Raw genomic sequence first — 16215 nt, 5'->3', positions numbered from 1 at the left:
GGATCATTGTCTATATGTGAATTGACTGCCCGATGGAAAGCTCCTTTTCAAACAACACCTTTCTGTCCAAACTGCGAACTTAGATTAGAGTCAATTGCACCTATTTTATTTGCATGCCCAGCGTATAAATGTCCCAGGAATTGTTGGCTCAAACCACTATGCAGAGATTTGGACACTAGAAACCACTCCATAGCACTGTGCATCTTTGAGTCTGATACCCGATCGTTATATGTATGTGGCTTGTTCAAGTTTTTGAGATGGGCATGGTCCATTAGATCGAAAAGGCTAAGCAACATCCAATAATTTGCTTTGCCCTCTCATTTGCAAGCACTTTTTATTCTCTTACTCTGTTTTTATCTTTATTGACATAACTTATGTTTTTCAATTATTGGTAATCAATTATGTTTATACAAGTTTTTAATGATGCCAATGTACTGTCTCACGCTTTTATAATATGTTTTTAACAAAATAAAGCTTATTTACTACTACTACTACTTTGTTGGATATGTATCATTGAGAAATATATTTACACATCATCAGGTCCAGGACCAGGTCTTAACCTCATATATCTACTAAATCAACTATTTACACATCTTTGGACAGTCAAACACCTCCCACCCAATCACACACACATTCACTATCCCATATAAATACTCACTTAACTAATTAATAACTAATATGGACTTTCACATAGCTAGTAACCAACATATGTAGTAATTTACTCAACAAGAGATAGAGTGAAACAGATATTCACACAGTTTAATCACTATCCCATATTTTTTAGTGAGACAATTTAAATTAGTCATTTAGAAATTCAATCACAGTGCTACTAAACCCTCCATCCAGACACTTATACATCCACTCAGTCTTCAATGCAGATTGCTATATATGTAATACTTATTTAAATATCGAACCAAACCACATTCACTGGATGATATAATCAGTGATGTCATTTGAGATGTCATCGGTGATGTCATCAGTGATGTCACTGACCAGGTCATGAATGATGTAATATGTGACATCATCAGCAGTGGATTGCGAGCGCGCGACTTATAGTTAGTACAACTAACTATAACAGAGGAATTTCAATGGTTTTGTATGAGTGTAATGTCCAGATAACTATAACACCCCTAAAACCTATGGTTTTTCAGAGAATTTCTAATGTTTTTTAAATGCTAATTCCTAACTATAACCTGTCTGGAACCTATGTTTTTTTCAGTGAATATATATATCTGTGTGTGTGTGTGTATGGGTGTGTGTGTGTGTGTGTGTGTGCGCGTGTGTGTAGGTGTGTGTGTGTGTGTGTAAAAAGAATAACCTTTCAGGCTAGCACACATACACATGCACTCAGGCATCAACTAATGGAACCAGGCAAGCAGTGTTCAGACAGGTAATGTCAGTCTTTGCAACCTCAGAGTATTTCAAGAAATGAATTCATTTACCATGTACGAAAGCTCCGTCCCGTCCTACAGCAGCCGGCAAAGACTGACATTCCCTGTCTGAACGCTGCTTGACTGGTTCCATTAGTTGATGCCTGCTATTGAAGAGCTTTTCATTTAGTGTGTAATTTCCACACTAACAGGACTCTCTCTTTATTGCAAACAATTTTTACTACCTCAACCATTTGTATTGGACCTAAGTAGGAGTGAGGTTCTGAAAATTACGAATTCGTTAGTACTCAGCCTCCATTTTGTGATCGCCCCCATTTTATGTTGCCCTCACTCAGGCAGCTCGGCGAACGTGATGTTTTTGTCGTTTCTGCCTTTGCGTGTCAGGTGGCTTCTCTGCTTATGTTTACTAGCGAGTGTCAGGGTCTGGCCGAGTACACTAATTCCTGTCTGAGCTGATTAATCCCCGTCCGGACTACATGTTGGTTCACACCATTGTTTCCTTTAAGTTATCTTATCTACTGTCCTTCGCTACATGTCTCCTGCATTCTCCTGTTTCACAACTGTCCTTCTACGACACACAGCTGTGTTTTCTCTGCTTGTAAATCGAATAATGTGGATTCATGTGGGTAATTTACTTAAGGGGTCGAGTGACAAACTGAACAGGGAATTTGAGCTGCCTTAGTCTTAAAACATTGTCTCTAATGTTTGCCTATAGCTCATGCTCTTGTGTGATTGCCTTTTTGCATTATATTGTATCGTATATAAACCTGTGCGCCTCGGAGTTAAGTTGCAGTCTCTTTTGAACCTCGTTGCACTGACGACTTCTAAGACCACTGTACTAGCTGCAGCTAACAAATACCATCTTCTACGCCAGACGAAGAGTCCGTGTCTCTGTATTTGATAAGGCAGGTGAACCCTGGGGATTTAGGCGTACCCTGCGCCGCCGGGCCTTTAGGCTGCGGTTCTCCAGGAGTATGTTGTTGAACATGCATTTAAGAAAACTTTATTAAGTGGTCGCTTATCACTCTTGAAATTTTATTGTCCTGATGATGTCCCCCTAAACAACATTGGGTTGAAACGCCGTCGACGCTTCAAACATGGCTTAAACTTCAGAGGACACTGCTGTTTGATTGTTTACTGTGTTAATTGTTGTATATATAAATTCATTCTCTTATGCCATTGTGTGTTTTTTGATTTTTTAGATGCTATGTGCTGTTTTTTGTATGTTAAGAGTGTAATTATTTGAGCGCCTGTTTTTTATTAAAATTACTTATATTTTGTACATGGGTTTCTGTGATCTTCTGGGTATATTTGGCCTTTTCTTTTCTGCATTTGGAATATCTCAATGGGTGTTTAGTTGTATATAGTATGTAAATACAGCTTAAGAGCCTTTGTTTGGAAAACAGTCTGCCCAATTAGAAGCTGGAATATGATTGAAGGTCAAACACACAAGATGATGGACGGAATGTTGCACAATGGCAAAACATTCACCCCCAATAACAGATCTGGGTTTAATCCATCGTTATTTTGCTCACCAAGCCACCCCAGTACAGACATGGCCATATGCAAATCAGTTTTGACCCTGTGCCTCATGGGAACAGTCCAGCCTGAACTGCCAAGCCATGTCTTCTCTGGACCGGAATCAAGCATCCTAGGACCGGTTTCTGGCTATCAGCCGTTTTCAGCCAGGATAACTTGACTCCAGTGGCTTAGTGAGCACAGGACCCACGTCTGGGCATACCCTTCCCACATAGGGTGAACAGCAAAACACACAAGATGATGGACGGAATGTTGCACAATGGCAAAACATTCACCCCAGTCACATATCTGGGTTTAATCCATCGTTATTTTGCTCACCAAGCCACCCCAGTACAGACATGTAAATCAGTCTTGACCCTGTGCCTCATGGGAACAGTCCAGCCTGAACTGCTAAGCCATGTCTTCCCTGGACCGGAATCAAGCATCCTAGTACCGGTTTCTGGCTATCAGCCGTCTTCAGCCAGGATAGCTTGACTCCACTGGTTTAGTGAGCACGGGACCCACGTCTGGGCATACCCTTCCCACATAGGGTGAACAGCAAAACACACAAGATGATGGACGAAATGTTGCACAATAGCAAAACATTCACCCCCAGTCACAGATCTGGGTTTAATCCATCCTTATTTTGCTCACCAAGCCACCCCTGTACCGACATGGCCATATGCAAATCAGTCTTGACCCTGTGCCTCATGGGAACAGTCCAGCCTGAGCTGCCAAGCCATGTCTTCCCTGGACCGGAATCAAGCATCCTAGGACCAGTTTCTGGCTATCAGCCGTCTTCAGCCAGGATAGCTTGACTCCAGTGGCTTAGTGAGCACGGGACCCACGTCTGGGCATACCCTTCCCAAATAGGGTGAACAGCAAAACACACAAGATGATGGACGGAATGTTGCACAATTGCAAAACATTCACCCCCAGTCACAGATCTGGGTTTAATCCATCGTTATTTTGCTCACCAAGCCACCCCAGTACAGACATGGCCATATGCAAATAAGTCTTGACCCTGTGCCTCATGGGAACAGTCCAGCCTGAACTGCCAAGCCATGTCTTCCCTGGACCGGAATCAAGCATCCTAGGACGGGTGTCTAGCTATCAGCCGTCTTCAGCCAGGGTAGCTTGACTCCAGTGGCTTAGTGAGCACGGGACCCACGTCTGGGCATACCCTTCCCACATAGGGTGAACAGCAAAACACACAAGATGATGAACGGAATGATTGAAGGTACCAAGTTACATCTATTTTCCCATTCCACCTTCTGATGGCTTCTGTGAGTTATAAACCCTGAAGCTCCACTATCTGACAAGCTGCACTGCGTGATGCTAGCGCAGCATGTCAGTTATGTATTGTGTATGTGTGAGGCAGGGCTGTAACAGCACCTGACTTACACTGAGATCATTTGTTTTCATGTAATAACGGTACATTCAAAGCAGTAGTGGCACAGGGAAGCAGTGGGTCAGCACCCTGGTGCCCCCTAGGGACAGTCACTATTGCTCTTCTTTTCTGGTCTCCGATGCTGTACTCAGCATTCTCCTCTACTCTTCATCTCCTGGCTGCATTAAGATATACCCCAGAACCCTGTCTGTTAGAGAGGCTGGGAGGTCAGCATCTCCTTCGTTGATTGTCAAACAAATAGGACATTCTGAGAAGGAGCACAGTTGTGTTCCTATCACTTCTTCAAGTACCTCAGCTCAGCCTCCTCCTTCTCAAGATTTCAAGATTTCTTAAAGTTTTAGATCTACAAAGAGATCAACAGTAAGATTGTACGAAAGAGTTAAAACATAATACTTTAAAATTAGGTACATTTATATCAATGGGTTTTGTAAATTGATCTTTGTTGGACTTTGCCCTTTTGGCAGGTTCACCCCTGAACTTTATGCCTTGAACTCTGACATGATGTTGGTTGATTTCTGGTTTCTGCGCACTTTAGTACTGTGGCCCAGTGTAAAGTGAGTGCGTGTGGTGAGATTGGCCTGCCCTCCCATAGGAATGCATGGGGGATATGAGTGTCCATGGTAGTTCCTGATGTGAGAGGCGTGCAGGGGCGAGTTTGGTATGTGCAAACTCTTGAGATTAAATGCTGCACAATGGTGTGTGCAGATTTAATGTGACTAGTGTAGAAGTGCCACTTTTAGAAGTTGGCATTTCTGTGTGCAGTGAATGTGAATTGACTGTCTGGCTTGTGATTGGCAGGAGCTGGCTGGTGTGCTTGACTCCAGGAGTCAGGATGGGTCTGCCCGGTGGTTATTGGGGAGATCTGCATGTAGATGGGAGGGAGGAGTTGCACCTGGGACCTGAATAGGTCTTGGCCTTCCCTCCTCAATGCTGGCTCCACCCCCTGTGCAGCATCTGATGTCCCTGACCCATCTTGTGAATAGGAGAATAGGAGCTGAGCAAAACAAAGTGCTCAAGTGCTCCCAAACAAGTTGCATCTGGTTCTCCCCTTGCCTGCACATTTGGAGACAAGGAATTTTTATGTATTAAAGAGTGGCTGTGACCCCATGTAAAATGTTCTTGTTCTTGACTCGAAGAAACCAGGGGCATGCTGCTGCTGGGGCCCAGGGGAAGGCTTGCCTCTCTGGGCCCTGCCTTGACCCTGGATACCGGCAGGCCTTCTCTTTGGGACCCTTCTGCCCTCTTCACCTATGAGGACCTTACTACTGGGACCCTTGTACTTCAGGGGCTATTCCTGGGAACTTTGTGTTGTTGTGCCCCCTCAGCGCCTCGTGAGCGCTTTGCTTTTGCTTTCTGGCAGAGCGGTGTCTTTGTCCTGCAAGGGGGGGGGGGGGCGCTCCCGCCTTTCACTTGCAGCACCGAACTGTGGTCCTCTTCGAGGGGATTCCCTGAACTTTATTTGGCCTATTGTGGGTGCCACCCCGCTTATGTAATTATTTATCTGCGCGGGTGCCCATCTCGCGTTTTTGCCCGGATTCCTATTTAAATTGAGAGTGGATGCCCACCCTGCGTTTCACCACCACAGCCCGAGAGAAAGTGAAACTGTTGCTGAGTCGCTGCCTAATGCGACCTGGAAGCCGAGGAGGTATGCGGGGCCAGCGCTTACATCACGTCCGGAGCCTAGCGGGCTCCCATTCAAAGTCCCGGTCCCCGAAGAGAGAGGACCCAGTGAAGCACGGAGCATTTTGAAGGCGGGGCTCCCGGGGGCAAGGGAGAGCCCCGCCGGTGCCACCGAGAGTTGCGGCAAAGCAGAGGGGCTCGAGGCACATTGCTGGTGCCTGCCCCACCGCACAACGAAGAGAGAGCCTCCCCTGCGCTGAGCAGCTAAGTGAAGCCGGCTGGGGAGGGTATAATGGAAGCACCACGTTGGTGCTTCGCTTCAGGTCAGCCCCGCTTGACAGAGGGCTGGCCCAACGATACACCCCTCATGTGCGGAGCCCCCCTCTGGGGAGTGGGGGATCCATGTAACTGGGTGATCTCTCGAGTGGCCCCGTCTTGCAGTGGGCCACTCCCACGTGGAGCACAGAGTCAGAGCGGCCGGGTTGCACCGTGAGCCGCTCCAACGTTGCAAGTATTGCTTAGGTGGTCAGAGGAGCCCGTAGGCAATTTCTTTAGTGCCCCAGCCTGATGTCATGCATTATGTATTTTCTCAGCCCCGTGTGGCTCCAAAGTGTGGCACATTTGTTCAAGATCCATTGAGAGCCCATGCAGCAGTTTTCCTTTTACAGCTACCCAGCAAGTAGTGGGCAGCTGCACCGTTTAGGTATTTCTTTCAGGGGACAAATTATTTTGCCTCTACGAGTGAGACACACTCCTTCGCCCCTACCTTGGCCTCCACAGCTGCGCAGCACTTAGTGCCAGCTGCAGCGTTTAGGCCCCATGTGATGGTTCTCAGCTGCCCAGAAAGTAGTGGGCAGCTGCAACGTTTAGGTTTTGGCGCAGTGGCGCAACCTTGACTTTTGCTGCCTAGGCAGCAGCCCTGACTCTCTGGACATAGGGCGTTTGAGCCCCTTTTTAGATGGCCAGGGTAATGGTTACTTTTATAGGACACCAAGCCCTAATGTGATTTATGTGCTAATGCTTCTGGATGCTAGGAAATGTATTGTGTATAGTATGTTTTGTACCTCTAGATATGGTTTATGCTTATGAGGTTGTTTTACCTATTTAGGTTTGTGTTAGGGAGATTATACTTCCCTCTGTGATTTACGCCCCTAGTGTCATGTTTACTTAGGTGGTTAGGGTCTAGTGTTTTTAGACTTGTGGGATGCTATGCATGATGTAGTTCATGTCGCAGACTGTTGCAAAGTACAGTGATTACCAGTGTTTTCTGGTTGTACGTTTTATGGCCTATTTTACTTTTACCAAGTTATCTATTTTACTAGTTCTTTACCAAATGCTAATTCTGACAGTGGCCCATGTGGCCCTCTCAGGTGTACATAATCCCTTGTAAATATTGCCCAGTGCCAGTTGGCACAGTGTACATAATGTGTTTACTATTCTAATGTGTTTTGAGCATACAAAGGCTATTTTTGATATAACCTTGTGTGGAGTTCCTTTTGTGGAGGGGCCTGGGATGTTGTTGCTGGTGGGTGCATGTGCAAATGCTTTACACATTGCCTCCGGGATCAGCCCTACTGCTCGTGCCATGCTACCAAAGGGTTGAGCAGGGGTTATCTTTGGAGTGTAACTCCCTTGCCCTAACTAGAGTGGTAGTCTCTGCCTGGCTTTAGCGCAAGCCTCAGCAAACCAGATATCCCATTTCTAACAATCTTCATAGTACAGGAATTAATACATGTTTAAAAAAACTTTTTAAACATGTTAGCATTCGGGGGCATATCATTTCATTGACTGGGCTGTACAACAACTGTGGGGCAGCTCTAGCTAATTCTATGCCATATTTCATAAAAAGAGGTTTTAAATTGCGGCATGGGAGCATTTTAAAACAGGAGTATGTTGGAGAAACATCTCGAAAGTCAGCACGTCACCCACAGAGCAGGGCAGCTAAGGATAGAAATCAAGCTGGATTGTTATAGATTTCAACACATGAGCTAAAGCAAGCTGGCAATCTCACATTTCTCAGGAATGCACAACAGACACTCCCACCACAGGAGGGAGTGCTTGGTGGACTCAACAAGATTGAAGCAGTTCAACAGAAATAGAAGTTAAAACCCAGACAGAATTTCATCTACACGTGCTATAGCAGGAGAAAATAGGCATTTTCTCCTGCATTGTCCATGCACCCCAAAACATCAGATAACACACTTACTGAATCTATCTGGAAAGGATAAAGACTTCATATGACAAATGCAAAAATAACAGTTGAAGGACAGAATGCAGAACAATGTCATACATTCACCCGAGTACAGAGATCTGGACCTAAATCCATCGTTTTTTGCACTCCACACCACCCCAGTTTCAGACATGGCCATATGCAAATCAGCATTGACCCTGTGCCTCGTGGGAACAGTCCAGACCGAACTGCCAAGCCATGTCTTTCCTGGACCGGAATCAAGCATCCTAGGACCGGTTTCTGGCTATCAGCTGCATTCAGCCAGGATAGCTTGACTCCAGTGGTATGGAGAGCATACCCATCCCACTCGGGGTGACAAATGCTGAACTGGGGTGGCAGAGTGAGCTAAAGAACAGTGATGGATTAAACCCAGATCTGTTGACTGGGTGTGAGTGTTTGATTGGTTCAGATGCTCCGTCCATCACCACCCCCTTTTGTACCGCTTTGTTCGCCATAAGTTGGCAGGGTATGCTCAGACGTGAGTCCCTTGCTCACTTTGCCACTGGATTCAAGCATGCCAGACTGAAGACGGCTGAAATGCCAGAAACCGGTCCTCGGAAGCTTGTTTCCGGTCCAGGGAGGGCATGGCTTGGCAGTTCGGGCTTGACTGTTCTCATGAGGCGCAGGGTCAGACTGATTTGCATGTGGCCATGTCTGAACTGGGGTGGCAGAGTGGGCTAAAGAACAGTGATGGATTAAACCCAGATCTGTTGAATGGGTGTGAGTGTTTGATTGGTTCAGATGCTCCGTCCATCACCTCCCCCTTTTGTACCATCATAAGACAAATGGCAGCATCTGTCTGAGTACATTTATGTTTAAGTACATCTGTTTGTGTCAAAGCTGAAAAGTGGTCCTGTGCAGTTGGGTTCATTGGTGACTTATTTTGTAATAACATCAGGAACAAAATGTGATGTTTGAAAAACCATGGATCATCCTTAACCAACGTGAATTACTCAGGGAATATTTTAAGTCCCTCATTTTTAGGTTGCCCACTGCAAATTGTTTACATAAATGCAACTTAGTCTCGTTATAAGGGAATTTCAGCCGCATTTGGCATAGTGATTTCTTTCTTTCTTTCTTTCTTTCTTTCTTTCTTTCTTTCTTTCTTTCTTTCTTTCTTTCTCACCCAATCTATGTTTTATTGTAAAGTTCTTAAACTCTTGCTGTGGTTGTCACCTACATTTACAAAAAAAGTAAATTTTGTCCATACAAGCACACAAGGGAAACATTTTACTCCAATGAACACGTTAGTAAAAAATAATTTATCAAATATTAACTAGAAACACAAAGGAAAATCTAAAATCCTTGTATTTAGATTGCATATTGCGACCTGTGGCTAGGGCCAGACTGGCCGTAGTGGGCACTGGGTGTTTCCTTGGTGGGCTGGAATGGTGGGGGTTGGTTTTGGACCGTTGGGGGCTAGTTTTGTTTCTGGGAGCCGGTTTGGCAGCAACCCTGCAAAATCGCCCCCCCCTTGTAACAAAAGTGCAGCAGCAGTGTTTCGCACCAGCACCCTCCCTTGGAGGCCGGTCAGACATAATTGCCAGGGCTGGTTTGCAGTCCCAGCCTGGCCCCGCCTGTGGCACAGTGCCTTAATGCTCTATGTCTGGGCCCTTTGTCGAGAAAAGCAAAACATATAACAACGTAAATGCTTAAATCAATCTTAGCCAAAAGGAATTCATCTGGGGACGTTTCATGCTAGCGTCTTTGACACTGTAATTGGTGGATGTGTAAGAGGGTAGGAGTTCCGTAAAGGAATTTTCGTCCAGTGTGCTGAGAGAATGCTGTATTTCAAACAGGTCAGTGGCTCCGAGCTTGTGGGTGGTTGAGGTATTAATTACTCTTGCTACTCAACTACATACGTTGACATCTGTTTCTTATTGTTATTTGTCATGAGATATCAATAAATGGGATTGATCACTTTTTTCTCATTATCATTGCAGCATTTTACAAGAACACCGATCTTTCTGCTATCTACCTCACAAAGTCCAGCCCAAAGTCCTTGCTTCCCATGATGATTTACCATTCACATACGATATACAAATATTTCAACAACTTGACGGAAGCAGTGAGGTAGGAGAAACAGTTATTTTCCGTTATTTGTAATTTTTTTATTTGTTGTAACCTGCATTCTGCAAAATACCGTACCTTTAAAGAAACAACTATTGACAGTTTTTTTCTTTAATTCAAAATCTATTTCAATGAGGAAAATCTTTGTCAGGGAATACAGTCAGTCAGTCAAAAATAACTTTATTTGGTTTGTCACAACCATAAAGTGTACATATAAAAAAATGAACAGTTAAATTTAGAAAATACATATTCCTAGTCATGCTTTAAAATATTTACAGTTTCTAAAAAATTCCCTTTCGGCCACGAACCTTGATCTTATTCTTCTTTCACGAGTAAGTTGTCTACTTGTGTCATAAATTTCACCCCGCTGCATATTAAAATGTTCGATGTGGCACCCATCCAACTTGTTACCGCCTGTCGCCAAGTACAAATATTTAAGTCATTTAAGGCTGATTTCAACAATTTCCTTCTTTCTTCTTTCACGGACTCACACGTGCACATTAGGTGGCATAAAGTTTCTGTATGGTACCCACATAGATGGCATGTCTTTGCTTGCTGTTTGCTTTTCCAAGTGGGGACCAGATCCTTTGAGCAATAATCACTTAATCTATATGCCATAAACTTCCTTTTTAGTGATAAACGGAAGTGGGCTGCTAAGTTGGGTTGTGGTTTTAGTCTTTTGTACGAATTTATTACAACCCATGCATGACAGCGTTTGGCCAATCTCCTTTTGTCTTCCACAAAAGATAGTGACTTTGCCCTGGTGTTGCACACTTTATTGAATGATGTTCGTTCCAAGTTGCTGTCCAAGCTTCCTCGATCTTTAATGTTTCCAGGGCAATTCGCAGGTAGTCACCCCAAGTATTTGTTTTTTTTTGGTCATATTGTGTCTTTATTTCCGTCCAGCATAAGTTGTTCAATGTTCCTATTTCTGATGCTCTAAATTTCCAGCACAGTTTTGCAACGATTGCTTTCCTATGGTATTCTTGGTTTTGTAGGCCAAATTCTAAGTGTATTTGTGCTGGAGATGAGCCTTTAAAAAGTTTGAAGACTGCTTTATAAACTTTGATCTGCAATTTGTTTAGGGTGTTGGTTTCTTGTCCATGCCATATTTCCAATCCGTAAGACAAAGTTGAAAGCAATTGCGCTGCCATTATTTTTAGGAGGTGACCATGTGAAGGGCATTGCAGTTTCTTGTAAAGCTGGTTGTAGGCGCAGATTAGAGATTGGGCTTTAGCTGTGATGTCCCTTTTTTGATCCACAAAGGACATATTTCTGCCCACCTTGATACCCAAGTATTTATATGAGTTTTTTTCCTCAATTTGTGTGTTCTTTGCATACCATTTATATTTTCTACGCCTAGGGCCCGCTATTCTCACCACCTTGGTTTTTGTTTTGTTTAATTCCAGGCCTAATAGGTCGAAATAGTCGATTAGTTTATTTATGACCCTATGCAGGCCTATCGGAGTTTGTCTCACTACCACGATGTCGTTCGCGTATTGCAGGAACTGAATTGGCTCATTTGCCAATTTTGGCAGATGACCATTTACTTGTAGCAGGTAGTTGTTTAGGTCTGCTAAGTATAAATTGAATAAACATGGTGAGAGCACACAGCCTTGTTTTAATCCGTTAGTTATATTTGTTTGTGATGATATTCTTCTCCCATCTCCGAGCTTTACTGTGGCCCATGTTTCACTATATAAAGAGACCCCATGCTTCCAGGTTTTTCCGCAGGCGGTCGCGTGGCACTCTATCGAAAGCTGATTTCAGATCGATATAACATGCCAGTAATCCTGCCTTCTTCTTTTCTGCTTCTCTATTAAGATCGTCAGTGCTGAGAGGTTTGTGATGGTACCCATACCTTGCCTATAGCCTGTTTGAAATTTTGGAATTATTTTATTTTCATTTGTCCATTCCTGTAAGTGACGTAAAATGCAGGAGTCGAAAAGTTTTGCCTCTACGTCAATAAGGGCTATCAGCCTGTAATTCCCGGGTTCTGTTCTACTACCATTTTTATAGATAGGATGGAAGAGATTTCCACTCCAAGACTGTGGCCTCTTGTTATCACAAAACAATTGGTTGAAAAGAGGTGTGAGATAATTTGCCCAGAATTCGGGGTCTTTTTTGAAAAGGGCGTTTGGCAGCCCGTTTGGTCCGGCGGCACCTTCGACTTTCAATTTTTTTATCAAAGATTTTGTATATTTTACTGTTGTTAATGGAAGTAGATCTTCCTGTTCCCAGTTGGTTATGTCTTTTTTCCATTCGTTTATTTTGAGAGTGGTTACCTCACTTTCTAGTTCTTTTCCTATTGCTATATACATATTTGCTTCTTCACACGTGTTTTGGTCTGTTTGGGTGTTGTACAAGTTGTCAATGTGTTGTAGCCAAACTGTTTCACTTATTCCTGCATTCTGCTGGGTTCCTGTTCCCTTTGATAGTTTGTTAATTATACCCCAAAATGCACTGCTGTTTGGTAATTTGCTTGCCCATAGCAATTCTTCCCATAGTTTTTCTGTCTATATCCTTTTTGCATCTCTGCATTCTTCTTTATATTATTTTCTTCTTTTTTGAATCTTGCTGTTATCTGTTTCCTTTCCCTTTCTATTTGCTACATCATTTAGTCTTACCTCCTTTGCAATATTTCTTTTTTTGTCTCTTAGCTGTATAGTATACCATGGCTCTTTGTTGGTTCCATATGTGCATTTGCCTACTGATTTAGCTGGAAATGTATCTAGCAAAGACGTATGCATATTCTCCCAATCTTTTGCCAATACATGTGCCTTCCAAAGCCCAGTATTCTCTACTTGCTTGTACACTGTGTCCATTATCTCTTTGAATATGGTTCCTCTCCATTTAAGTTTCCTTCAATGATATACTTCTGGTGTTACTGCTAGGGATGTTGTACTCACTTTTTGCTGTATGTTTAGGTTTAATACGGTTTCTTGAGGGCCGTGTTAAAATGCAGAAGTGATCGACCAGGTGTATGAGGTCTTTGCTAATTATTGTATAATCTATTGTGGAATTTTTATTTCCACAAGAAAAGGTAATTCTTGCAGGTTGATCTCCCTCCATATTTCCGTTTAAAGTCACCAATCCCAGGGATTCCAAGTCGTTCCATATTTTTTGGATCCTACTTTTGTTGTCCTTGCCTCCTGTCAGATTACAATTGAAATCGCCTGTGATGATCATCTCGTGATTTTGATGTGTTACTTGTAATGTTTTTATTATATTTATCAAATCTGGCAGTTTTTTGAGTTTCTTGTGCTTTTCTGGGTGAATGTATATGTTTAAAACCAGTAACTTCCACTCAACTCCGTTTGTAGGTTGTTTGCTTTCTAGTTTATGACTTGTATCTAGTTTACTCCGGGATCCATTTCCTCTACCTTCCAATCGAGTTCAATTGTTATATATATGGATAGTACCCCCCTTGGGTGACCATACTTAGCAATCTTTTCTGCCATTTCATGATGTTCTTCAGATCCTGCTATGTGTCTTGGAGTTATGTTCCATGTTTCTTTCAGGAGAATTATATTCAATTTACTCAAAAAGGAGATAGTCTCTTGGTCTTGTTCCATTTCTTTAAAACCATGGACATTCCAGTAGCATATTCTTATTCTTCTCTCCCTGTGCTTAAATTCCTCAATATTTTGCTCCTTACTGTCTGAAGTGTTTCCATCAGGATCAATGTGAATTCAATGAGGTATCCAGGACCATGGCTGCTATGTTTCAGACGCTTATGTGTGACATTTTCATACTTTCCGCATGACAAAGAATACTATGCCTGACATAATGAGTAGGGGTGGGTGGTACATTCTGCTCCACAGGCTGAGTTTGCTGAGTTCTGGCGACTCTGCATTATGCTTGTAATGCGGAGTTCTGACTAAAATCAGCCAACCACCGAGTGGCATTGTCTTTCCTCATGCACAGCTTGCCAACAGTTAAGTTGGTAAGAGCGAGAAACCTTTTTTGGGTGCTAAGAGGACACCCAGTGAGATGTTCTCAACGCCGGCGGACAGGACCGTTTGCAATGGGAAATTTGCTGCTTGAGTAGAATATCTACTCAGGTGGCAGCAAAGAAGCAGCACCCACTGGGGTACCACATAAAGCTGTTTCTGCTGATTTTGCAGTGCAGAAAAATCTCCCAGCTTAAAAATCAGGACGAGCAGCACAACATGCCGATTTCTGCCTGCTTGCGGAACTCCATGGAATCTCACAGAATGTTCATGTACCTCCACAGAATTCCACGGAGGGAAACTTCATGAATTGCGCCCATCCCTAATTATTAGTGATATTGTATCAAAACTTTGTCACTGACCCACTCTTAGTAATAAAAAACAGGTAAGAATCCCTTTTGTTTCACACATTCTTCAATTCACAACTTTCATGACTGTATCCCATATATGTATAGGGAAAATATTGTTTTTCTTTATCTTTTAGTATGTATGCACACTCTCCAAACACTGGCCACTGCATTATGTACAAATTTCCAATTTATTGCACTTGATGTACATGAAGTGAAAAATATTGTAAACAATGTTATATTACATTAAGTAAAAAATTCACATTTTAAAATCGCATACAACCTATTATATTTACCACTTCATCACAAATCCATCTCAAAATAGTTTTCTTCTGCTAATGGTTATGGATAACAATAACCCTATAATCATATAAAAACAGTTATAACAAATTCATATAAAAATAGAAATATTTGTTACAGGTTGTCTACGCAGCGTTTCAATGGTCATTTATAATGATTCACTCCACCTTCTTCAGGACAAATAATTTATTTAAAAGGCATAAGTTTATCTCGAAAAAGGGTCTTCCTTTCTGTACCCTTTATCTCTTTGGTTATATCCTCACTTGAGTATGGTAATGGTTATTAGTTCTCTTCAATATATGGTGATGACCTTTATATAGTGCTACTTCCAAATACTCATTGACCCTCCTTGTTGTTTATGACGGAATATTACTAATGTTCAATTTTCTGTCTGTAGATTAACTGTCAGACCACTGTTCACAATGCTGGGGTATGTCATCCAGTCATAGCAGAAGTGTTCCCAGAGGCATAAATATGGTGTTCAGGAAAGTGATTGTCTTAGTAGCCCGAATCCCAAACAGCACTCACTGACTAAATTGTGACCTCTGACCACATCAAGAACACCCTGCTAGCAATAATTCCCCAATGGTCCCTGCCAACATCACTTATCTAATATAAATTCGATCACTGTCCCTTTCTTGACAGACACCCCACACTCTGAGTGCTTTAGTGTCACTAATAATTCGGCATTGCCCAATTTGGGGAGCAAACAACAGCAATATAATCAGTGCTGCTGTATATACATATGTATTATGTGCTGCACTATGAAAACACATACTTTCATAATAAAAACATAGCAGAAGGTTCTTGTACCACTACGGTGTCCCCATAGGCTATGCATTGGTTCGAATGAGTCCCTGTGACACTCAACGACTGCATTATAGTAGTAGAAGTCCTGCATCTATGAGTGAAACTAGCAAAACTAAAAGTGACAGAGTATACAAAAGAAACACGGTTCACATCTGACAAGAGCAAATTTGAAGTTTTTAGGAAAGGAAGGCTTTATTGAGAGTACTTCGGATCACAAGGGATGAACAATTTGCTTTGTTCAAATACATTTATTTAAAAAAAGGAATTGTGTGGATACAATAAAGAAAAGCTAAACATGTGCACACACAATTGCCAATTCTATTCTTTTCAGTTCATAGATGTTGTTGCGAGCCAGTGGGAAACAAACTCAAGGTTGTTAATCTTATCACTGAGGTTTTTAGGATGTCTTTATCCCTTGTATTGTATGTTGCTTCAGTCATCAATATATCTGAACATATTTACAAATAACATTTTAGCAACGTTTATGATATTTGGCATCATATGCCAGCTCTGGAGTTGTACCATGATGGCCTCCACAGCTCCAGCGCAGGGCAAGTCGCTGTCT

The 16215-nt window shown here is 42.6% G+C and overlaps 1 protein-coding gene across 4 annotated transcripts in view; it reads left to right on the top strand.

The window, feature by feature from the left end:
* The window catches only part of LOC147698086 (acetylserotonin O-methyltransferase-like), a 1112510-nt gene that overhangs the window by 281095 nt on the left and 815200 nt on the right, over positions 1 to 16215 (top strand). For all 4 annotated transcript variants that reach the window (XM_086934758.1, XM_086934760.1, XM_086934761.1 and 1 more), the window contains exon 3: positions 10114 to 10243. In XM_086934758.1, the coding sequence (XP_086790884.1) occupies positions 10114 to 10243 (130 nt within the window). The remainder of the gene's footprint in view (positions 1 to 10113; positions 10244 to 16215) is intronic.

Source organism: Lissotriton vulgaris, chromosome 8 (assembly GCF_964263255.1).
Source record: "Lissotriton vulgaris chromosome 8, aLisVul1.2, whole genome shotgun sequence".
NCBI classification, from domain to species: Eukaryota; Metazoa; Chordata; class Amphibia; order Caudata; family Salamandridae; genus Lissotriton; species Lissotriton vulgaris.
This window is presented reverse-complemented; position numbering and strand designations above follow the sequence as displayed.